The 26,790-nt window shown below is 38.4% G+C and overlaps 1 protein-coding gene across 1 annotated transcript; it reads left to right on the forward strand.

The window, feature by feature from the left end:
• Positions 1 to 490: 490 nt before the first annotated feature.
• LOC141641313 (uncharacterized) lies at positions 491 to 3,020 on the forward strand. The gene is made up of 2 exons (XM_074449983.1): positions 491 to 1,684; positions 1,809 to 3,020. The coding sequence occupies exons 1-2, from the start codon at positions 491 to 493 to the stop codon at positions 3,018 to 3,020; spliced, it is 2,406 nt and encodes an 801-aa protein (XP_074306084.1).
• The last annotated feature ends 23,770 nt before the right edge of the window (positions 3,021 to 26,790 follow it).

Here is a 26,790-nt window from a genome sequence, read left to right on the forward strand (position 1 = left end):
TTTCTAGGACTAAAGGTTAATTCTTAATCTCTATTCTTTTGTTTATGTAAATTCGTTTATGACTAGTTTTTCATAATTATAATTCCGTTATAATCCGAAAATTTATAGAGGAAGTATACCGAGATTTCCCACAAGTGGTATCAGAGCATAGGCCACGAAATTATTTTATATGCTTTTCATAAATGAATTTTAAACAAAAATTTTGAAGAAAAAAAAATTTCAATTCGGCCGTATAAAAATTTTTTGCCGAATGAAAATTTTTTTTTGCCGAGTTGATTTCTGTTTTTTTGATCTTTTGTTTCCATTTGATATATTCATATTGTTGTTTTAATGTGTTAAGATGATAATATGATAAATTTGTAGATGTTTTGATTTAATAAGAATTAAAATAAAATGTAAATGGAAATTATTTTGATAAGTTTATTTGTGATGAGAGAGGACTTAGAAAGAGAAACCCTCTCTTTTACGTGAGTTTCTCCATATTTACGCAATGGCTAAAGTAAAGAAATCTACGATTAATCAACAAAATAATAGTAAATCAATTAATAATAGTAAACAAAAAAATCAAAAAACGTCAGATTTTCAATCTGCTAGTACTAGTAAGCATAATAATAATAGTCTGAATTCGCCAAAATCGAATGGAAGACCTAGTCTTAGGGTTTCTCCGTTGCGTTTTGAGGCGGAATTAGAACCGATAGTAGAAGATGTGGAATCGGAAGAGGATGAAGTGAGTGATGTTGCGGTACCTAACTCCAAACCAGTGCTGCAATTGCTTAAGGAGGATGTGGAAGGTGAGATTCAGTTTTGGTCAACTTCTGTGTTCTGTTATATTCTAGGAGCCAATCCGCCGAGTACGGTGGTGTCGGGGTTTGTGAATAGAGTTTGGCAGGCTAATGGTGTTGATAGAATCTCTTTCTTACCTAATGGAATTTTTATGGTACGATTTAAGACTAAGGAGCAACAACAGATGGTTCTTAACAATGGGCACCTGCTGTTTGATAATAAGCCTGTAATTATCAAAGAGTGGGGGCCTGATGTTGCTCTGATAAAACATGATGTAAAGAATGTCCCTATTTGGATGAAGTTGTATGGCTTAGAGGTGAAATTTTGGGGTTCTGGTAGTTTAAGGAAGATCAGTGAAGAGGTGGGAAGGTTCATCAGATGTGATGATGCGACTACCAATCGCAGATTCTTTGGATTTGCCAGAGTGTTAATTGAGGTGACAATTGGGCAGGAGTTCCCTAAGGAAATCGTTTTTCAGGATGAATTGGGGGTTACACAGAAGGTGAGGGTGGACTATGATTGGTTGCCCCTACCTTGCTCTAAATGTAAGGGTATTGGCCATGAAGAAGCTTTGTGCAGGAAATCTGATGCTCTTAAACCAGTTAAGACGGTTTGGAGGGCAAAAAGACCTGCACCAGTGCCTGTGAGGCCACAAGTTCCTCAGAAACCAAAGGGTGTTGGACCTGTTAGGCAGACTAGTCCTCTTGTAGTAAGTACACCAGCTACTCAGGCTGTACCACTGCAGACACCTGTGGTGCCTGTGGCAAACATGGTTGAAGGACCTTCTATGCCACAAAGGATTTTAACCACGATGTTGAGGAGGGAAATACCTGAGAGTAAACAATACTCCCCTCAGGGTATTACTTTCCGGGATGCTTTAAACATGACTATATCCAAGAGTGTGAGTGCGGGCAAAAGGGGATTAAGGAGCCTGCAACTGGAGAATGGGTAACATTGGGTTTTGGAACATAAGGGGCCTGAATAAGCTGCATAAGCAAACTTAAATAAAGAGGTTCCTGTTTCAGAATAATGTAGGTTTGTTTGGACTATTAGAAACTAATTGGGTAAAAGTTAAGAATAATGTGTGTGATAGTTGGTCTATTTGCACAAATAACAGTCATCATAAAGGCGGGAGGATTTGGCTCATTTGGCAACCTCACCAGTATGTGGTGGATGTGAGGTGCATTACTGATCAGCTCATTCATTCTAAGGTTTTTGATAAACTAAGAAATATTAGTTTTTATTTCACTATGGTGTATGGTTTGAATAAAGATAAGGAGAGGGAATCTATTTGGGATTCTCTTATTCATATAAGCAGGGGTATTGACACTGCCTGGATGGTTGGGGGGGATTTTAATAGTTTACTTCACCTAAATGAGAGAATTGGTGGTGTAGAGGTTACATGGTATGACATTACACCTATGAGGCAAATGGTGGACCAGTGTGAGTTGATGGAGTTGAAGTCCACTGGATCCTTTTTCACATGGAACAACAAACAGGAGGTGGGGACTAAAGTGTATAGTAAGCTTGATAGGGTTTTGGTTAATGGTGAGTGGCTGGATGATTTCCCTGAATGCCTTTCTCACTTTCTCCCTGAAGGGCTCTTTGACCATTGCCCTTGTCTTATTAAATTTCAGACAAGAGGTAATAAGAAGGGGGTCCCTTTTAAGTACTTTAACATGTGGGCAATGTCTGAGGACTTCCAGCATACTGTTGGTCAGGTGTGGTCTCAGAATGATGAAGGAACCCCTATGTTCAGGGTGGTTCAGAAATTAAAGATGCTGAAGAAAGAGTTGAAGAAGTTAGATAAGGAGAAATTCAGTGATATTGAGAACCTAACTCAAGTGTCTGAGGTGTCCTTGAAGGAAGTTCAGAAGCGGCTTATTAAGGATCCTCTCAACAAGGTCCTTTGTGAGTCTGAATCAGCTTTGGCTAAAGAGGTGCTGATACTTAAAAGGACAAGGTTACAGTTCTTGCTTCATAAATCTAAGGAGAGGTGGATGGAAGAAGGGGATGAGAATTCAGCTTACTATCATCAGAGTATCAAAAAAAGGAGAATGAGAAACCGAGTGTATCAGATTAAGAATATGGAGGGGATCCTGTGTACTCAGTCTCATAACATTCAGGCAGCTTTTGAATGTTTCTACAAAGAGCTGCTGGGTACTTCTAAAAAGGTAGTGCCTGTCAATGAGGGAATTGTTAGAGCTGGGAATTGTCTTTCCCATCAACAGCAGTAGGAGTTACTTGCCCCTGTGACTGATGAGGAGGTCAAGAGAGCCATGTTCTCCATACCAGGTACCAAAGCCCCGGGGCCTGATGGCTATAGCAGTCAGTTTTACAAGGATGCGTGGTCAACTGTTGGGAAGGAGGTGACTGTAGCAGTACGTAATGTGATCCAGTCTGGGCAACTTCTGAAGGAATGTAATGCTACTGTTCTTACCTTGATACCTAAGGTGGAAGTGCCTAAGAGTATACAGCAGTTCAGGCCCATAGCTTGCTGTAACACTCTCTATAAATGTGTCACTGAGGTCTTGTGCAATAGACTTAGTACCATTATGCCTAATATCATCAACCCTTCTCAGAGTGCATTTGTGAAAGGTAGGGACATAGTGGGAAATATTTTGATTTGTCAGGACCTCATCAAGTTGTATAAAAGAAAAGCTTGTTCTCCTCGTGTCATGATGAAAATTGATCTTCAAAAGGCATATGATTCAGTTGAGTGGAGCTTTCTGAATGACATGCTTCTTGCTCTCAAATTCCCTGATCCTATCATCAAGATCCTGATGCAATGTGTGACCACCCCTAGTTATTCACTATCTCTGAATGGGGATTTATTTGGGTTTTTCAAAGGTAAGAAGGGACAGAGGCAGGGGGATCCTTTGTCCCCTCTACTGTTCACAATCTGTCTTGAATACTTGAGTAGGATTCTCTGCTGGGTTCAGAACCAGAGAGAATTCAGATTTCACCCTCTCTGCAAAAGAGTCAAGCTTAATCACCTTTGTTTTGCGGATGATTTGCTCATGTTTTGTAGAGGGGATATTAATTCTGTGGTTATGATGTTAAGAGCTTTCCTCTCATTTTCTCAAGCATCTGGACTGCAAATGAATAAAGGGAAGTCAAATATCTACAACAATGGTGTGGATGAAGGGACTATGTATCAGATGGTAAAGGCCTCAGGAATGAAGAAAGGGAACATACCATTTAGATATTTGGGGGTAAATATTTCACCTAAAAGATTTGAGTGTTGAGGACTGTAATTGCCTTATTGACAAGATCACTAAAAGGATTAAAGGGATAGGAGCTAGGAGACTATCCTATGCAGGAAGGGTTGTCCTTATAAAGGCAGTTTATAGCACTCTACATAATTATTGGGCGAGAATTTTTATTATCCCTAAGGCAGTTCTTCAGAAAATTGAGAGTCTCTGCAGACGGTTTCTCTGGTATGGGAATGATAATAGGGAGAGTGCAGCACTGGTGTCATGGGAGAATATCTGTAAACCCAAAAAGAAAGGGGGGCTTGGCATCAAGCAGCTGATCTGGTGGAATGTTGCAGCTATAGTGAAGTATGCTTGGTGGGTTTCCAACAAGACGGATCATTTGTGGGTAAGGTGGGTTCACTCAATTTATATCAAAGACCAAGACTGGACTGATTATACACCTGGACAAGGCTCAAGTTGGGCATGGAGGAAAGTTTGCTGGGCAAAGGATTTGGTCAAACAACAATTGTTTGCTACTGACACTTACTCTATCAAGCTGGGGTATTCATGGCTGACAGATGATGGCCCTGATATATCCTAGCACCCTTGGACTTACACTCGTTTAATTATTCCAAGGAATGGTTTTATTGTGTGGTTGACTGCTCATAAACGTCTATTGACACATGATATGTTGATAAGAATGGGTATCATTCAGACGAATGTATGCTTTTTGTGTGGGAGTAATGCTGAAACTGTGGAGCATTTGTTCTTCCTATGCCCTTTCAGTAATAGGTGCTTGGAGATGGTTGCTGACTGGTTGAAGATTTCTCTGCCTGACCAGGGAGTAATTGAATGGTGGGTCAAGCAGAGAGCCCGTTCTTTGCTACTGAAGCAGGTTCTTGTTGTTGCTATAGCAAGTCTGATTTACCATGTATGGATGTGCAGGAACAAATGTCGGGTTGAGGGTTATGTTCCTTATCCTAAACAGGTGGCCAAGCAATGCAAGGATGAAACACTGATGCGTCTAAAATGTTCTCGCGTAGAATCAAAAATTTTAGGAGCTAATGTTTGGTTAAATTCAATTGTTAAGTAGTTGTGGGGTGATCCAAATGGCTTAGTTTATAGCCTTAGGGAATTGTATGGGTGACATTTTATTATCAATGATAACTTACACTTTCCCAAAAAAAAAAAAAAAAAATTGTTTTGATATATGATGTTCATTTGTTTTTGCTATATAGTTTTAGCATACATGAGATTAAATTGTTGTTTAAGAACCATGATTCATTAATTTAAATGTTGATGATTATGCCAATCTCGTTCTAGTAGCAACTTTAAACAAATTTGTTCATATCAAAAAAATAACCTTGTTTTTCTTTTAGGGCATGAATGCCGACCGAAAGAGGAAAAAAAAAAAAACTGTTTTTGGGTTTTATTTTGCATAATGCCGTGAGCCAGAAATAAAAAAAAGAGTTGTCTTCATTTTTTATTAGGCCGAGAGTTTTAAAAATATAGGGGCTGTTTTTCGTTTTTATTTAATTGTGCCGAGAGAAAAAAAACAGGTTGTTTTCAATTTTTGGCTAAATGCCGAAATGAAATAAAAAAAACCGTTTTCTGTTTTTTTGATTTGCCGAGAACAAAAGAAAAAAATTTGTTTTGTTTTAGCCAATACTGATTATACATTATTATCTATAATGTATAATAATTGTTGTGAAAAGATTCACAAATTAAAGATACCTAATTATTTTAAAGAGGTTTAAAATAATATTCGATTAATTCTTATTAAAAGATTAATATGTATTAAGATTAAAATTATTGTGAGTAATTGAGGAATTGTCACATAATTTGATCATTTAGATAGGTGGTTTGGATAAATTACTCTACATAATTAAGAAATTATGTCTTGAATGATTAATTTTATAGTTGATGCATTTTTATTTAGTTGAATGTTTTGTTGAATGGTTTATTTACGTATTTTTGCAATCGGTTGTAATTTGTAATACCTAGTGTGACCTTAGTTAATTATGTTTTCTTAATGATGGAAACATAATTTTAATGTAATTTTGAGATCTCGTATCTCCTTTTGGTTTTCTTTAAGTATTATGTTTTTGAAATTAGAATGTAAATAGGTTTATTATGTATTTTTTTTAAATTGTAATTTTGAGAAGACTAAAGATGGAGATTGGATTGCTCACTCCCGCTACATGGACCAAGATGGAACATCAAGACAAGCTTCTCGGGTCCTGGGAAGGATTCCAAAGTTGTATTTATGTTCTTTTTGGTAGATAGGCCACACTAGGACTTTATTTTGTTTTACGTTTTTCCATTCTTATTGCTTTTCATTCACATGATAGTTAGTGCATCATGCCTAAACCAAACCACCTACTAAAATGCATGAAAATTGACTCATATAGTTTGGATGTTAGTTTTCATAGACATACAGATGTCACACAATTATAAGCCATCATCTTAGTTTATTCATTCTCGCATGCTAGATATTAGTTCACTTAAAATGAATTAAAATTAAGTTGATGGGATCTTCCTCTAAAAATGAAATTGAGACTAGTCTTTATAGGCCAAACAACTATGAATCCCTTCTTCGTCGGTAGGCTTATAGGACCTTACTCTCCATATGACCCCTTCTATGTTGGGTAAGTAGTTTGTGTTGACTTAGTTTACCTCAACATTATAATCCGAAGAGTTTCTCGTGATTATGATGGACTATAGATAGAATTTACAGAAATTTATCGACCAAGAATTCTAAAAGTAGAATTAGCCAAAAGGTTGGCTTATCAATTTACAGATAATTGAGTCTTGGGATCATTTATATAATTCTTGAGGAAGGTCAATTGTATAAATGCTCGAGTCTTCGCGTTATAACAGTATTGCATTAGACTTAAATCATGACGATGAGTATGCTTATTATATTTTTCTTCTTTTCGCAGTGTAGAATTCGTTTATATTGATAATAATGTTACAACAAATGGCTGGAAATAACGAAATCCCTATGCCAAGTGCCACACTTGGACGTGAGTCCTGGCTAAAAGCTTTCATGGACCACATGAATCAGTTCACACAACTGAAGAATGATGGGTCCAACTTTGCAGACTGGGAGGCATCATTACGTAATGTTGCCATTGCTGACGGTAAGCTCAAGTACTTAACTGAGCCAATACCGCCAAACCCATGCCTCAATGCAAGAGCTAACGAGTCAATTGCTTATAGTGACTTCGTTATGGAAGCGGGTGCGATAAAGAACGTACTCATTTTTGCAATGGAAACCAATTTGCAAAGACGCTTCATTGCCCAAGGTACAAACAAGATTTTCACCACGCTCACTAATGAGTTCTCAAAAGCACCGAGAATCGTTACTTATGAGCATACCTGTCGCTTCTTTGATGCGAAACTCTAGAAGGGCCAACCGGTTAGCCCACACATTCTTAACATGATTGAGAATATCGAGAAGCTGGAGGCACTTGATTGCAAAATCAGTGAGAGCATAGTCATTGACCGGATGCTTCATTCACTTCATGATGGTTTTGCCCTTTTCAGGGCAAATTACTACTTGAATGACATGAAGAAAAGTCCTCATGAGCTACACTAACTTCTCGTACAGACCAAGAAGGATATGAAATTTAGTGGGAGCATGAAGCAAGATGTTCTCATGATTTCCAACAAGAATAAGGGTAAGGGCAAAGCTCACGGCGACCTAACTATAGGAAAGCCAAAGTTTAAAAAGTCAGGAAACGGTAAGAGTGGGCCTGGTGAGACTAGTGGCTCACTAGGCAAGGCAAAGAGCATTGACGGTAATGTTGAGTGCCACCATTGTCAAAAGACTGGACATTGGAGGAGGGACTGTCCCGTGTACCGTGAGGACATAAAAGCAGGCCGCGTCACTCCTGTTGGTATGTCATCTTATACTCATATGATTGATATTAAGCATGCAAGTTTCGGAACTTGGGTACTTGATACTGGTTGTGGTTCTAATATGTGTAATCATTTGCAGGGCCTAAAAAACATCACACCTCTCGCAAAGGGTGATGTGGACCTGCGAGTCAGGAATGAAGCACGAGTTGCTGCAGTCTCAAAGGGAACATACGTAATCCAACTCCCGAGTGGTTTTGAGTTATATTTATATAACTGTTACTATGTACCCAGTTTATCTAAGAACATTATTTATTTTTCCGTACTTGATAAAGACGGTTTTTCATTTTCAATAAAGGAAAATAGCTGTATTTTCTCTTTTAATGAAATGGTTTATGGCAAAGCGGTTTCCATGAATGGAATTTATATCTTAGATCAAACCACAGATATATTACACGTGAATTATAAGAAATTAAAGGTTGGTGATAAAGATCAAACTTATCTATGGCATTGTCGAATGGGACACATAAATGAAAAATGTGTAAAGAAACTCATCGAGAATGGGACTCCCGCATTCGATTTTTCTACATTTGGCACGTGTGAATCATGTCTTATCGGCAAAATGACTCGAATTTCCTTCAAAGGTGTTGGAATGCGCGCTAGTGACCTATTAGGACTCATACATACTGATGTATGTGGACCTATGTCAATTACCGCTAGAGATGGTTATAGATATTTTATCACTTTCACGGACGATTTGAGTAGATACGGATATGTCTACTTAATGAAGCATAAAAGTGAGTCCTTTGAGAAATTCAAGGAATACCAGAATAAGGTTGAGAACCAACTGGGTAGAAAGGTTAAGGCACTCCGTTCAGATCGGGGTGGCGAATATCTTTCAAATGAGTTTGATCAACACCTTAAAGACTGTGGAATAGTTTTACAGTTAACTCCACCTGGAACACCTCAATTAAATGGTGTGTCCGAACGGAAAAATCGAACACTACTTGATATGGTTCGATCCATGATGAGTCACACGGTTGTACCTGATTCATTATGGGGCTATGCTCTTTTTTCAGCTGCTCTTATACTTAACCGAAGTCCGTCTAAAGCTGTCGACAAGACTCCGTATGAAATGTGGAAGGGAACGGTCCCTAACTTGTCCTTTATTCGGGTTTGGGGCTGCGAGGCTTATGTCAAGTGGAGACACAAGGATAAGCTCGGCCCGCGATCGATCAAGACATACTTTATTGGTTATCCAAAAGGAATGTTTGGTCATTACTTCTATTCGCCTACCGAACATCGAGTTTTTGTTGTGGCTAGTGCAAAGTTCTTAGAGAAAGAATTTCTCGAGAACAAGACAAGTAATAGAACCTTCGAGCTGTCGGAGATTTAAGAACCAACAACCGAGGAAGAGATGGAAGAAGTTGTTCCTTCAACTGATGATACGGTTAATATTCCTCAGGAACCTAGGAGGTCGGGTAGAGTCTCTAATCCTCCAGACAAATACATTGGTATGGTCGAGGAAAGTGACGTTTTGCTCCTAGAGAGTAATGAACCCGCTACCTATAAAGGTGCCATGACCTGTTCCGACTCAAAGCTATGGCTTGAAGCAATGCAATTCGAGATGGACTCCATGTATGAGAATGACGTACGGGATCTAGTTGATTTACCTAATAAGGTAAAACCTCTTCAGTGCAAATGGCTTTACAAAATAAAGCATTCTGTAGACGGGCAACCAGATACCTATAAGGCACGAGTAGTGGCAAAAGGTTTCACTCAAGTGTACGGATTGCATTATGATGAAATTTTTGCACCCGTAGTTAAGCTGCGTTCCATTCGGATAATCTTAGCGATTGCCGCATTTCATGACTATGAAATTTGGCAAATGGTGTGAAAATCGCCTTCTTAAACGGTTATTTGGAGGAGGAGTTGTACATGGTGCAACCTGAAGGTTTCATAGATCCTGAAAATCCTAAGAAAGTGTGCAAGCTTAAGCGTTCCATTTATGGACTTAAGCAAGCTTCTCAGAGTTGGAATCATCGTTTCGACCAGGTGATAAAAGAGTATGGTTTCACTCGATCGGTCGAGGAACCATGCTTATATATCAAGTCGAGTGGGGGCAAGATTGTTTTCTTGATATTGTATGTCGATGGCATACTCTTGATAGGGAATAACATTCTTCTCTTATCTTCGGTAAAAGGATGGTTGAAGAATCATTTCCAGATGAAAGATCTGGGTGAGGCACAATGCATATTGGGAATCCGTATCTATCGAGATAGATCACGACGGATGTTATCACTGAGTCAGGAGTCTTATTTAGATAAGATTTTTGAAAGGTTCAGCATGACCAACTCCAAGAAGGGGAACCTTCCAATGACGTCTGGGATGCATTTAAGCAAGTCTCAGTCACCCACGACACCTGAAGGGATTGAGCGCATGAGTCGTGTTCCTTATGCATCAGCCATATGATCAATCATGTATGCCATGATATGTACACGTCCATATGTGGCATATGCATTGAGTATGACGAGTCGGTACCAAAAGAATCCAGGTGAAACACATTGGATGCCTGTTAAAAACATTCTTAAGTACCTACGGAGGACTAAGGATTAGGTATTGACTTATGGAGGAGATACTAAGCTATGCGCAATCGGTTACGCAGATGCTAGCTTCCAAACAGATAGAGATGATTCTAAATCTCAGTCTGGATTCGTCTTCACTCTTAATGGTGCTGCAGTCAGCTGGAAGAGTTCCAAACAGGATGTTGTAGAAGATTCTACTACTGAATCCGAGTACTATGCCGCTTCAGAAGCAGCGAAGGAAGCTATATGGGTGCGTCAATTCTTACAAGGACTATCCGTAGTTCCTAGTTCAAATAACCCAATCACTATCTATTGTGACAATAGAGGTGTCATCTTCAAGGCTAAGGAGCCTAAGTCTAGCAACAAGTCTAGACATGTACATCGGAAGGCTCACCTGATCCGTGATTACGTGGAGCAAAAGGAGATAGTGATTGACAAGATTGCTTCAGATGACAACATCGCGGACCCTCTCACTAAACCATTGTCATATGATAAGCATGAAGGGCACGTTATTTCCACGGGAATTAAACGTGTTCCTGAGTTGTACTAGTTGATTATGGATTCGATACATTATCTTTTTCATATGTTATTTATAACTTCATCGTTTTATTTCATATTTTGTTTTTCATGTGGATTGTACGACAACATTGAACGCCACAAAGTGAACTGAATTACATTATATTTGTTTTGGTCCGTAATCGCCTACATAAGCTGATAACTCTGGCTATTATTTTGTGAAGTTGATTAATGGTGGGTTCAACGAGCCATAAGTCAAACAGTTGGCTGATCGATCACAGATGCGAGTTATAACGATACCTCGTAGGACAAAAAATTGTGACAACGTAATGGAGTCCTAAATGTTTAAAAAAATTCGGTGCCAGGTCGTGGATTGGACGTCCATTGTGTTCCTAGAGTCGAATCTTTTGACTATCGACTGTCTCTTGAGATTAAGGCACTTTTTGGGTGACTTTGGTTTCTTTATCATGGTCTGCCGTAACAGGAGGCTAAGCAGATTGTCACTAGGTCATTTCATACTGTGCTTATATCTGCAGGTATCGAGTTGAAGAAAATATCCAACCTTTATCAGGTTTAGTTATTTCCCGGGGCCACTCGAGGAGTTGTAACTGAAATGCATGGCCATGCTCGAATGATGATTCGTTTATCAGTTAAGTTACTCTCTAGTCGGGAAAACCACTCTTGATATTGATCACTTGTAAAATACGACCTTTATGAATACGGATTTTGGAAATTGTTTTACATTGGGTGGGAGAAATTTTAGGATACTAGAATCGGTTATCGCACATGCACTTGTGAGGACAAGTGGGAGTTTGTTGGAGCTTATGTCCTCCACAGTTAGTGTGATAACATATATAAAACTCTTATAGGTTCACAAGGGTATACTTCGTGTTTTATCAGTTGATTAACGTTTACTTAATACCTGTTGGCTTGCTAGAAGTTTGACGTTATTATCATACTGATGGCGGTGATCAGCTGGTCCCTAAAAGTCACACCTAAAGGATGTGTTTGAGAGATGTGATTGTATGAAAATATAATCACATTGATGCCTGACTAAAAGGTTAGTCCATGTATTTGACTAAACAGTTAGTCAATGTGATGATGAGACGATTATTTAATACAATAAAATAATATTAGCTGAGTCGGATTAACTGTTAATTCGTAAATTGAATATAAACTGTTATATTTAATTAATGTATATAATGTTAGCTTAAACGAATTAAGATGTTAATTCATAATTAAATGTAACCAGTTATATTTAATTAGAAAATTATAAATATGCAATATTTATAGTTAATGTATATTATGCGGAATTGTCATAATAAAATGTTGACAGACCGGTATTAATAAATCGACTACAAACTGTTGTGTGTAGACTTATTAATACATGTCGACATAAATATGGCAATTGAAATAATATACACATTTTATACATTACATAAACCAACCTAAAATAAGAAGATATTTTTCTCCTTATTTTTTTGGTTGGTGGGAAAAACCGAAATAAGAGAGAAAAAGGGAAGAATAATATCTTCCCTAATTCACTCTCATTGGGACGGTTATAGGAGAGGAGAAAAGAGATCATTTTCTCTCTAATTTTTTCTCTTGACCTAATTCTCTCATCACTCACACAAAAACCCTAAAAATTCACAAAATTTGGGGATTAATTCTAGCAAAGAAAAGAGGCATTTCTCATCACATTTTGGGTGCAACGATTAGGAGAATATCGATTTCGATAATGTTCTTAGGCCGAATTTGCTAGGACTAAAGGTTAATTCTTAATCTCTATTCTTTTGTTTATGTAAATTCGTTTATGACTCGTTTTTCATAATTATAATTTCGTTATAATCCGAAAATTTATAGAGGAAGTATACCGAGATTTCCCACAATTTCTACTAGATACACAAATCAATTTGTGTATCCAGTAGTAATACCACGTGTATCCGGACTGGTATTATGTGCATCCATCGCTCCATCACCACCTAGTAAAGAATGCTATACGCCAGGAAATATACCCCGAAATTAGGTCAGACGCCTAATAATGGAGCTCATTATTTACATAGATAAAGCACCAAATCAATAGCAAAAGTAGTCAGGAGTGGCAACACCCTATTATCACTATGATTACATTATACAAAATCAAAATGTGACAAGAACCCTTATCATATAATAGAAGAATTACATCCATGACATTATATTGGTCTCCTACTTAACATAACTAATACAACATACTTTAGAAATTAATCAATTATATAGTACGCCATCGATGAAAGCATGTTAATGAACGCAACATAGTTTAAACTTGATTTTGACATCCCTTATTGCAGACCGCGACCAGACCCTGTACAACCCCTCGAAACACCATGTTAACGCCACTTTCCACCACGTCCAACACAACCACGTCCTTTCCTACACTACCCTATACGACTGTACCAAATTTCAGCCTTATATGACCACCCTAACCCTACTAAAAGATCATTAGAAGACATCCTGTCCGTTACCAAACTGCCCAGAAAGTGCAGCAAACCCGTCTGACCAGCACTTGTAAACCGCCAATTTGACCATCCATAGAGCAACCCTTGACCCTACCTCTGACCATATTTGAAAACTTCAGACTCCCACGACTCTAAAGAGTCCAAGAACACCCATATTAATCTTCGTTTTCACCTTCAAAACTCGACTGAAAGTTGACACCTTGCTACTGTTTTCGAAATAATGTATATATTATGCACGACCACATGTCCTAATTTCCGTCTCCTCTAACTCGTTTTTGTTTTTATGTTATGTACTTCATTTCTAAATAGTAAGAAACTAAGCTAATAACATTATAACTATGGAATAATTCCTAATTTTCAAACAAAAAAAGGAAAAGCAATTGATATAATAGTAAGTTTCTCTTAAGACCGTCTGATGTGTGAGACATATCTCCAACACTGATTAATGCTCTTAATAACCGGACATGAGTTGCTTTTGATCCGTTTCACTCCTACAACCGTCTCAAATAAAGTATTTGTATTCAAATAAAGAACAAGAAACAAACTTTCAAACTCATAAAGAAAAGAAATACACCTTTTTCCCTTCACTTTAAACCAAGCTTCAGCACAATGCGAATGCGCAACACTATGCTCGCCCTTGCAACCACATCCAAGTATTCTAAGATCATTTTTCTCCCTCAACGAACCCGATTTAGATTCCTGCTCAGAATTCAGATGACAAATCCAAACTTTTTCCCCTTCGAAAACCTCACTATCTTCTTCACATTTCACATCACTAACACATGATTCCTTCTCTTCCTTATTTTCCACCACCTTCTTCAAACCCTCATTTTTAATCCCACAATTCTCCCCTAAATCACTTGATTTGTTCCCAATTTTTCTCTCAATATCAGTAACTTCAGCTACACAACTACTTTTACCACTAAAATCAGGTAACTTTTCTGAACTACTTGCATCATTATTTGCACAATTAAATCAAATGACGGCTATTAAAAAAGTGAAAAACATACATCAACTGTTGCCGTCCGAGAGCAGTGGGAAATCCCGTCACCGTTGCCGTCGCCGTGAAAGAGCGGTCGTCATTGGTAATAAGAGAGAATGGAAGGGTTAGTTTTACTGTTAGTGAGAGTATAAGGGGAGTGTCGTGTGAATTGATTTTAGTTAAGCGCGTGAAATCCAGGCCTATTACTTTAGTTCACATGGTTCGCACCGAACTTTCAGTTCGCAAGAGATCTTATTTCTCTCTCTCTCTCTCTCTCTCTAAAGTAAAAGTTAGTACTCCGTAGCGCTAGCTGATAGGACAGTTTCACCACAATCCGAGAGAGAGAGAGAGAGAGCTCGATGGGAAATAAAAATCCGTCGTCAATGTATACTTCTTCTAATCATCAAACAATCCTTCTAGAAAAGAAAGATCATTTGCAAATAGGCACCGGATTACTGGAGTCTGGATCTCGGATTATAGGACGAGTAACGCAGATAAGATGTTGGTGAAGTGAAATAATACGGAGATGGCAGATCTCTGGAAACTCTGTCACCACATCTCTCCTTCTTCTCGTCCTCGGGTCATAGGGGGTAGAGAACAAGGCTTAAAAACGAAAAATGAGTTGTTCGTAAGGAAAGGGAATATCAAAGGCATACTTTTTGTCTTCTCGAAGAGATATTATTCAACATTCTACTTCGTATTCTTGCTAAACATCTACATGAGGTTGTGAGATATGTCTCTAAGCAGTTTTTTGATATAGTAACTGACCCTATGTTTGTTAGAGTGCATCATCGAATGTCTTCTGCTGGTTTTCTCATTCAAAATTCCAATGAGGATTCTAAGATATTTTATATTGAGGCAGACACCACTATATTGAAGAGTACCGAAATTCAAATTCCGTTACCAGCAAAAATTATGGGTTCTTTTACGGGTTAGTCTTGCTTCATGATTTGACAAACTCAGATATATTTCATGTTATGAATCCTATGACTAAAGTCAACATTAGTCAGCCTCCGTTGAAAAGGTTGTGTGATATTAACTCGTATACTGGGTTCGGATTTACTACTTCTGGTCTTTATAAAGTAGTTCATGTTTCTGCCAAGGCCGCCTCCAAACGTGTGCGGATGAGGGTATTTACTCTCGGTGTTGATACAACTTGGCGATTTATTGATCTTCAGGGTATATCCATTGATGTAAATGTGAAGTATGCATTGATGCATTTTGCACGCTTTATCGCATGATTTATTTATTGTTATAATGTTGTCAATTTTAATGGTGTCGCATTGGATGTCGACACTGAAATTATAAATCAGTTTTCTCCTCTAGAGGACTTGGTTAGAGGTGATGGTAATCCGATCCGGTTTCTAAGTACGGGAACATGTCTAGGCTTATTAAGGCAATGGCAAAGGGGAGATGTATGGAGGTTCTGGAAATTGACAGATGTAAAAATTGGTGAGTGGACTGAAGTGGCTGACATCAATAGTCGACCTGTACTTAGCAGGGTTGATAAAACGTTTTATCCTAGCAAACTCTAGGGTGTGTGGCCCGTTGGGTTGATTAATGGAGTTTTCTGGTTTTACCGTCATGTTGACGATGAGTATGTCATGATTCGATACGATCTGGTTAGCAAAAGCTTCTCGTTTTTCCCGATCACGCAGGTACAACCCAATACTCTTATTCATCCCCATGTACACACATTGCTTTCACCAAGCCTGGGATCCTTTGTAGTTCGATAGATGACTACAATAACTATTAGTAAATGCTTGTTTATTCCATGTCTTTTGATAGAGTATTTATGATTTTTTCTTTATTTCATTTTGAAGATATTTATTACAAATTGGAGTAAATGCCGATGGTTGAGTACAAACTTAGTTTTGTTAGTATATTATATTGAAGCTTAAGACGAATATGGCCATCTTAAATGGGAATTTTACTTGATTATGACGCCTGGTCTCTTAAACGCAAGAATAAATACAAGAGCCGATATAGATGATGAAAGTAAAGTAAAAGTTAGTACTCCGTAGCGCTAGCTGATAGGACAGTTTCACCACAATCAAAGTCCTGTTTTTCTCAACTTCAAGGTCTTCAACTATTAATAAAAAAAAACTTTAACAAGGACAATAATTTATTAAGGAGTTTTTTTTTTGTCAAACAGAACCTTTAATGAAGTTTATTTTCAAAATAGAACTGTTACAAAAAGTTTTGGGAAATACAGCCTTTACCTTTTTTATTTTTGTTTGCTAAACACCAACATTTCGGTTGGAGTTTGACTAAAATAATAATAATAATAAAAAACGCGACGACTCACCCTTAATTAGAAACTCAAGTGTGAACTCCCCTCTCCTCTCTCTCTCTCTCTAAAAACCCTTAGATTTCATAAATCAAATATGGGGCTTTCATCGACAATTGATCGGTGGTAAGCCCCCCAAATAGCTTTATTTACCAATTTTTTAGTATGAAAATTTATGAATTAATCAATAAAAATCTTCATTTTGATGAGATCGGTTTGTCCGTCCCTATTTTCGGAATTTTTTCAGTCCTTGTCTTTCTAGGTTTGGTCGTTCCTCATATGGTGCAGATGCAGAAGATAAATTTCGTAATAGATCGTTATATGGTTATGTTGTCTGTTTTTTTGTTGCACCCAATTTGGTCAGATGAAATCGTTTCTCGCCAAGGCTCAAGATTCTATGATCCTCTTGTAAAAAGTTGTTTGCCGCAATATGATAGAGCATGTGCTTTGGAGCAATTCAAGTTTAGAAATCTTTCTTTGAACGAGATTTGTCGTATGACTATTTATTAATGAAATTGATCCTTTCTTTCAAAAAATAAAAAAGAAACTCAGGTGTGAAACCTACTCTTCTCCCCAATTTTTTTCGGGGTTTTTTAAGCATAACCTGTAATAAAATATATTAACCTTTTTCTTATCTGTACCCCTGAAGTTTTTACTTTTTTTAGTTGTACCCCTACATATGGCATAATACTAATTGCACCCCTAAGCTTAGTTAGTTGTTCACAACCGTGACTAAACTACCTAAAACAGTCTGTGGGTTGCCAACATGGCCTTTTCCTTTTATCTTTTATTTCATCTAAACTGTTTCCCCCTTTTTTTCATTGTTTTTCCTTGTATAACTCCCAATATATAATTCATTCTTCCCTCATCTTTATTTCATTAATCACTCCAATATTATTCACCCCATTTTTACATTGCTTTCCTCTCACCAAAATACACGGTGAAATCGGCCTATCACCTACTGTTTGGCCAAGGAGAGCATGAGAAACAATCGGAATTCGCTCACGACAAATGGCTATGGAACACTATTTGGAGGACACCGGTCCTTCCACGGGTCAAACTTTTTATATGGCAATTGTGTCATGATGCCCTCCCGACACGAAATAACATTGGACGTAGACTGGGCCTTAGCGACGTGGAGTGTCCGTTCTGTTCAAACAAGATGGAGACTTGTCTCCATATGTTACGGGATTGTGGGTGGGTATACGGGGTTTGGGAGGGGGTAGGGATGGAGGAACAAGTGGACATCAGGGTAGAGCGGGTGAGGGAGTAGGTGGAGGGAGTGTTGAGGGAGTCGGGGGAAGAAGAAAGGATGAGGTTTATGCTAAGTTGCTGGGCAATATGGGAGCGGAGGAACTCAGTTATCTTCGAAGGAGGGGAGAGGAAGTGTAGACTGGTTATACGACGGGTGCAAGACCTTTTGTGGGAGCTGAGAATGGTGAGAGAGGTGGAGAAGGGGGAGAGGAAGGGGAGCACCAACCAGGTGGGAAATAGGGATAGCAATAGGGGAAGTGGAGGAGGAGGAATTGGGGAGGACCCTTCGGTGGGGGACTGGCTGGAAGCTACCTGGGGAGGGTGTAGTAAAAATTAATACTGATGCCGGAGTTGTAACTGGGTTGGGGATTGGTCTGGGTGCGGTGGCGACGGATTCAAGTGGGCAACTACAGTGGGCAGTGGCGTTTCAGATGGCGGCGGATAGGAGTCCAAAAATGGCGGAAACAGAGGCGGTTCCGATGGGTCTCAAGGAAGCTAAGCGAGCTGGGTATGCGAGAATCATAATGGAGAGCGACTGCCTAAACGTTATTACGGACCTGCGGGAAAAGAAGACGGGAAGGACGGACATTTTCCGAGTTTATGATGACATTTTTTCTTTATGCAATTCTTTTATTTCTGTTGTTTTCTCTTATGTTAGACGGGAGTCGAATAGTGTTGCGCATAATGTGGCACATTCGGTACCATGGGAGTATGGTAGGCATTCTTGGATTGAGGATGTACCTCGTAACGTTCTTGATGCTATTTCTAGCGATCTTAATGATATGAATTAATCCCCTTTCGGGGGTTTTTCTGCAAAAAAAAAAATTAAGGAAATAAACTACCCCATCATATAATTAAATTTGAACCCTACAAACACTACATCACCATACAATTAAATTTGGACTACACAAATATTTCCTAAAAAAAGGAAATAGGGAAGTTATTGTAAATAGACAAAAAAGGAAATAGAGAAGTTTACTTAGAATAGAAGGGAGTATGCTATTAAAAAAAAATAAAACAGACAAAAATTATGCGATTGTCTTCAAAAATGAGGCAGTGGCGTATCTAGGATTTAGATCATAGGGGTGCGGAAATTTAATAACCAGGGGACGTCACGTAAGTGGTGAGATTTAACATTTCAACGACATTGCTCAATTTAAACTTAAAAATTATGAAGTCGTTGAATGTTATTATCATAAAATGACATCAAAGCAATGACAAAAATAAAAGCAAAATTTAACGTTAAACTTTATGTATATTTCATCCTCATGAGATATTGCTTGACTGATCCAAAATAAAGTTAACCCAAACATAAATAATACTTATATTGTTTTACTGATCCAAAATAAAGTTAACCCAAACATAAATAATACTTATATTGTTTTACGTACTTGTATAAAATTATTTCGATGAAATGAAATTTTATTCATATTGTAATACACTCCCTCTTTTTTGGTTTGTATATTTTTACTTAAAACAACTTCGAAAATAAAACAAACGGAATATAACATAAACTTTGAAAACACATTGAAGAATACGAAACAACTACCAAACGGAATATATCAAAGGGTTGAACTACACTAGGAACTAACAATTAAATTGTACTCTATATTTGTATTCATGAATTTTTCATGGTAATTAATGCATCAATTATGACATACGTAGTTTATTTATGATAAACATCTTATTTGAAAGAACAAAAGCCGTTAATTTTTTTTTTTTCGACAATAGTAAACTAATATAAAATAAAGAGTAGCGATACAGGAACGAACAAACTAGATGATCAGCCAGTCGCTAAGCTAACTGACCAGTGACTATGTAAGCGAAGTAAATGGCGAATTTCATAAATCAAATTTCGCACAACTATTGGTACTGGCATTAGCGGGGAGGCCAGAACTAAAGATAATTTCTTTGATGTCACCCAGAAGGTGATGATAGTGGATGAAGCCGAACATAGCCGTCGCATAAGTTGGAGTAGAGCTTGAGAATAGGCATCAAAAGTTGATGTACCTCGGACATGGAAAAGTGTCCTACGTCCGGAGCTAGGGTCGGAGACCGAAGCGTTATAGCAGCGAGCAGCGAGCAGGAGAATCCCTGCGGATAAGCAGATAATAAGAAAGAGAAGATAAAGGTGACGGGCATGGGATACCTGCTTCTGGAGCCTTTGTTTTGATAGGTGAAGTGCAAGGCATTAATTTAGGGAGCCGCAAATGAATACTGTGCATAGCCTCGGCGAGCTGAAGGATTCTTGTGGGATCAACATCTCTCTGCTCAAACACAATTGAATTCCGGGCTAGCCAAATGGCACGCAAAGTACAAAGGAAATAGAGAAGGGAGGTAGAGCCAGCTGTGTCTTGTCTATAGAGGTAATAGATGTTATCAGTAAGCCAACTGTCAAATGAGATGGCTGGGTTGGCAAGAGGATGGATACCTAGAAGTGAGCATTTCCATACATGTTGAACCACAGCACACGATCGAAACAAGTGGTCCGGTGTCTTCGGGGAGTCTCGACAAAAAACACAAGCATTATCAAGCTGGAAACCTCGGTGAGTAAGGTTAGTCATGGTTGGAAGGATATGGTGCGCAAGTTTCCAAACAAAGATTGCAAATTTATTTGAGTAGGGAAGTTTCCATATAGTCTTCCAAGGAAAAGAGTGGTTCACAGGCATGCGAAACTGATTCTGAGAGGATAGATACGCATATCCCAATTTAATAGTGTAGTTCCCGTCTTCCGTGTATTTCCAGTAAAGCCGTTAATATGGAATGACATTTATGACACAACTGTATTTGCAAAAGCAAAAAAGCAAAAGGAACCCAGTATACCACTGGGCAATTAGAGTTTATATGTTTTATAACTGCACTAATAAAATTTATTTTTGGAACTAAAGGGGATGCAGCCGCACCCACTTCACCCCCTTTGGCGATGCCACTGACATCAGCCTCCTTTGCAGTGGCGTATCTAGGATTTATATCTTAGGGGTTTGGAAATTTAATAACCAGAGGACGTCATGTAAGTGGTGAGATTTAACATTTCAACGACAGTGCTCAATTTAAACTTAAAAATTATGAAGTCGTTGAATGTTATTATCATAAAATGACATCAAAGCAATGATAAAAATAAACGCAAACTTTAACGTTAAACCTTATGTATATTTCATCCTCATGAGATATTGCCTGACTGATCCAAAATAAAGTTAACCCAAACATAAATAATACTTATATTTGTTTTACGTACTTTGTATAAAATTATTTCGACAAAATAAAATTTTATTCATATTGTAATATACTCCCTCTTTTATTGGTTTGTATATTTGTACTTAAAACAACTTAGAATATGAAACAAACGGACTATAACATAAACTTAGGAATCACATTGAATAATACTAAATAATTACCAAGCGGAATATATCGAAGGGTTGAACTACACTAGGAATTAATAATTAAATTGTACTCTATATTTGTATTCTATGAATTTTTCATGGTAATTAATGCATCAATTATGACATACATAGTATTTGTGAAAAACATCTTATTTGAAAAAACAAAAGCAGTTAATATAGAAGGACATTTATGACACAACAGTATTTGCAAAAGCAAAAAAACAAAAGGAACCCAATACAGAAATCGAACACGGAACCATTGGGACAATATACAAGGGACTTACCGCTGGGCAATTAGAGTTTAAGTGTTCTATGAGTGCACTAATAAAATTTATTTTTGGAACTGAAGGGGATGCAGCCGCGCCCACTGCACCCCCTTTGGCGACGCCACTGCTCCTTTGACAACATGAATGTCGATCTACTTCTTCAAGCTTGAACCTCTGATAAATTATGCATATAGATCAAATAAAAAGGATGATGATGATGTTAATTTTTATGTGGTTGAGGAATTTTTTTTTATGGATATTAGTGATTATTATGGGAGTGATGACACAATCGAGTTATTACTCTTATCCAATGAAAAACAAGGGTAAGAGTTTTTTGTGTCTATTTACTGAGAGACACTTGTCAAAAGTTTCATTTATCCCGTTTTAGTAATTAATAAGGTACTAAATGAAGAATGGGCCAAAAAATTCTTTTTAGACTTACAAAGTTGGTCAAAAAATTTGTTTTAAACGGACGCGTGTCTGACAAAATGAAAAACAAGTGTAACAATTTGCAAGTCTAGAACTATTAGGTCATGGGCTAATCTAGATCTATATATTGATACGTGCAATTTATATAGACTTTTTAGCCTCTTGTTGCACGTATTTCTATGCCATTTGTATTGCTTTGTATTGCAAAATGCCCCGAATTGGCTACTTTGGTTTGTTTTGTCTTAATTGCAGGAATGGACCTAAAAGTAGTGGAATCGTGCCTTAGTCGTTCCACTTTGCATGCATTTTAAGGAGGTGGAGATATTCGAGCAGAAGTCATACCTCGGGAAGCGTGAAGGAAGGTCTTATGAAGCTGACAAGACAAGTTGAAGGCTGATTCATTGGATATCCACTCGATCGAGAGCTTTGGATAGTCGATCGAGTGGTTTGGCAGCTGCGGGAGGTTGATCGAGTAGTTTCCTGAGCTCGATCGAAAGAAGCTTTTATGGAAGAGTTCGATCGAGAGCCTCAAATGCTCGATCGAACAGTTTTGCTGGAGGAGTCCTCGATCGAGTTGTCTGAATGGACTCGATCGAGTGGTTTGCTAGATTACACGGGCTGACTAATCCGTGTTAGGTTTATTTTGTTAATAAAAATGCTCCCCTATATAAGGAAGTGTTTATTAGGTCATAATTACGTTTTAAAACACCTATACTTTACTCCAAAATTCTGCTTTGCTTCTTAATTACTGCTGCTCTTTCCTTGACTTCGGATCTTAATATTGTAACCTTTCTCTTCCTTTAACCTCAATCTCTTTGCTCTTAATTATTGTTCTTTCATTTATTGTCTTTATTTGATTTGTTTATGTTTCATCTCTATTGTCTTTCTACTATGTCCTCTCTTAGTTATTTCATGATTATTGTTATTGTTGTTAATCTCAAAAGCATGAGTAGCTAATTTCCATATGTTAGGATTAGGGGATCTATGGTAGTGATGAGGCGATGTAGTGAATAGACTAGGTGATTTACTTGTGAGAATCTGTCACCATAGCAATATGACTGTAACATATTTAGTTGAGTGCACGCTTCTAAATGACTTTAATTTGGTTAATTTTGTTCTTGGATTGGAAGATTGGAATAAACAGACCTGCTATAAGTAGTAGACTACCGTAATAAGGACGAAAGTTAAGTTAGTGGAAATCTAGGGTGGATAACGGACCGTAAGGACATTTCCCTTACCCTTCTCAGAGTAGATTGTCTAGGCTATTTATGACTGAGTCGATGAACTGCCATGGTGAACCAAAATCCTGACATACCTCTTTTATCTGATCACTTATCTACTATTTTCCTGGTTTACTACTCTTATCTTTATTGCTCTTGCCCTTAATCTCTAGTACTTTAGAAAACAAAATACAAACCCCCCATTTGTGACTTAGATAGACGGACTTACAGATAGATACTTTGCCTCCCTGTGGAGATAGACCGTACTTATCACTAGCTTCTGTTAGTTATATTTAGGTATTTATTTTTGGTACATAACGTTCGTATCAAATTTTGGCGCCGTTGCCGGGGAGGCAATAGCCTATTTGTCTGTTCTTTGTTTCGTTAATCTCTCCGTCTCAGGGAATTTTTCAGTTCCTTGAGACAGTTCTTATTTATTTCCTTTAGTCTTGTTTATGTCCAGGTCTAACAGGTCAGAGTTAGTTCCAGCTGATCTTAAACCAGAACGGACCTTCCATATTAGACAAAGACTACAGAGGAAGATTCAAAAGGAAGCCTTGAGTACTTTTGAACCCGAGCTAGAACACTTTTTATTTACATAAAATCCGTCTTTTGAAGAAGATACTTTTATTTCTGCCATCAGTCAAGTGAAAATGCCTAATATTGCAAGTCATTCGGAGCCTACAACCGCCTCAATCCTTAAAGGTTTCAAGCTTTCGACCGAGGATCGAAATACATTCGATATCAGGCCGTCCTACATCAATCTGGTCGAACGGAACCTGGACTGAGGTGTGGCGGGTGAAGATCCGCATAAACATATGGAAGTTTTCACTTACTATTGCTCTACCATTCCCGCTACTAAGGGGGTGACTCTGGACAAGATTAAGGAGGTCCTATTTCCTTTTTTTTGACCGATTAAGCCCGAGAGTGGCTCACTGATCTTGATAGAGAAGCAGCTGGTATCACCAACTGGGAGACTCTTGCCCTTGCCTTTTATAAAAGGTATTTTCCTCCACAACGGACTAATCAGCTGAGAGGAAAAATTACAAGCTTCAAACAGGCACCAGATGAGAATTTTTATGAAGCTTGGTATCGGTTTAAGAAGTTAGTGCGGTCTCTTCCTCATCACGGTTTTGATCAATGGTTTTTATGCAACCAATTCTATAATGGGTTGTATGATGACCACCGCGCTAGTTTGGATGCTTCATGAAATGGTCGATTCCAGAAAAATATCGATGATGACAAAGGATGGGGTATTATTGAGGAGATGGCTACCCATTGTGCTGAGTATGGGAACCCGAGAGATGGTATTCGCACAATTCATTCAGTTGATAATGCTGTAGTGGCTCAGTTGGAAGCCATGAATGCCCGTTTTGACAAGTTAGAGTTGCAGCATGCTGGTGATCAACAGACGGTTCACTTGTTGACTATATAAGAAACCGTTACATATGAGAGGTGCGGTAGTAATGACGGGCACACTGTTGTTGACTGTCTAACTGAGAAGGATCAAGTCCTTGCCTTTCAGCAATATAGGCAAGGAAATTCCTATTATAATAATCAGAGTGGAGTCCACCCTAATTTGAGATGGACTAGTCAGAATGTGTTGAATCCTACACCTCCACCGCAGCAGCAACAACCTTACGTTCCCCCTCATAAAGCTCAACAATGCTTTCAAAAGCCTCTATCTTTTCCACCGCCTAATCAAGGAGCTTCTTCCAGTGGGGTAAGTGAGCTGACAGAGTTGAAGTCGATGATATAATCATTGACTGTCCAATTGCAAAGGATTGAACAACAGAAAGATGCGTCAATCAAATCACTCGAGTCTCAGATAGCTCAACTCGCTGCTAACCAATCTTCAAGGAAACCAGGCCATTTGCCATCTCAACATGAAAAGAATCCTCATGACACGGTAAATTTGATTAATTTGCGAAGCGGTCTCTCTTATGAAGGACCCAAAATGTCGACTGCTAAGGACATATCATACCCGGAGATTAATGTTGCTGAAGGTGAACAGTTACCTATGGGCGAGACAATGCTGAATCCCAAGAAAGTCCTCGATCGACTCATTTCTGGTGGTCGATCGAGAGGAATTGCTGAAAATACTACTCGATCGAGTGAAATTGCTGGTCGATCGAGTAAAGCTGCCAATGAAGAATTCGATCGAGAGGAGGAAATGCCTCGATCGAATGAAAATGTTGAGGAAACAGCTCGATCGAGTGAAATTATACCTCGATCGTGTAAAGCTGATAAAGAGGATTTCGATCGAGCTGCTGATAGTGCTCGATCGAGTGATATTGTTGCTGAAAGGCCTCAATCGAGAGGTAAAAGAGACCGATCGAGTAGAAATGATTTCGAACCTGTCGAGACATTGGAAGAAAGGAACAAGGGGTTAGAAATTCCGATCACGGTCCCCTTTCCAAGGCGATTACAGAACAATAAGGCTAACCAACAGTTCCGGGAAATTTGCTGAGATCCTGTAGAGCCTTCAAGTCAATGTCCCTTTCGCCGAACTGCTTACCCAGGTACCCTCTTACATGAAGTTTATGAAAGAAATTTTATCGCGTAAGAGACATATAAGTGACCATGAAACGGTGGCTTTGACTGAAGTAGGGTCCGCCTTAGTTCAGAATAAGACACCACCCAAACAATCAGACCCAGGTAGCTTTTCAATTCATTGTCATATATGGACCCACTTAATTGACAACGCGCTATGTGACTTAGGAGCTAGCGTGAGTGTCTTACCTCTGTCTATCGCTAGGAAATTGGGTTTGACCAAGTTTAATTGCACCAATATGACCGTTCAGATGGCCGACCGTAGTATATCACGGACACTAGGTGTCTTAGTGGACATACCTGTGAAAATCGGGAGATTTTTTATTCACGTTGACTTTGTGGTCTTAGACATACCCGAAAACTCTCACACCCCTATTATTTTAGGGCGACCTTTTTTATTTACTGCTCGCACGGTAATTGATGTCGGGGGAAAACCCTTACTTTTCAGGTAAGAGATGGGGAGCTGACATTTCATCAGTCCAAAGCTCATAGGGCTCCTATGCAAGTTCAACCTTGCAATGCCTTACCCTCTATAGACCCAGTCATTGACTCTCCAGCTGAAAATATTGAATATTGTGCTGTTGTAGTAACACCTCCGCCTCAAACTGAGAGCGAAAAGGAGGACAATTCTGCTTTTTTCCATGCTGCAGGTACAGACAAAGTCGATACTAGAGATGCTATCGGTCATGGTGCAGTTAATGTCAAGTTAAGTAATGGGAATGCTGCAAATAAGAGTGCCAATACTAGTAAGGATGCCAGAGGAAAGAAGAAAGTGATTGCGTATGTTGACGCGAACTATTCTCCTTCCATCAATTCGAAATCAAGCTCATGGTGATCCAAGAGGACGGTCCGCGATGCTGAAGGGACCTCCTCCAGTCAGAAGCCCTCTTTTGGGCTACTACAGTGTTTTGGAAGAAAAGCAAGGAATTCCCCGTTGTAACAATTTGTAATTTTGAATTTCCGTTAGACATTTTAATTG

The sequence above is a fragment of the Silene latifolia genome, chromosome 2, assembly GCF_048544455.1.
Source record: "Silene latifolia isolate original U9 population chromosome 2, ASM4854445v1, whole genome shotgun sequence".
Lineage (NCBI taxonomy): Eukaryota > Viridiplantae > Streptophyta > Magnoliopsida > Caryophyllales > Caryophyllaceae > Silene > Silene latifolia.

What these genes read in the sequence shown, in the direction of transcription:
- LOC141641313 (XM_074449983.1), top strand. Translation starts at nt 491, where the DNA reads ATGGCTAAAGTAAAGAAATCTACGATTAATCAACAAAATAATAGTAAA. An exon ending in ACATGACTATATCCAAGAGT is followed by an intron (nt 1,685 to 1,808) that starts GTGAGTGCGGGC and finishes TTCCTGTTTCAG; the next exon opens with AATAATGTAGGTTTGTTTGG.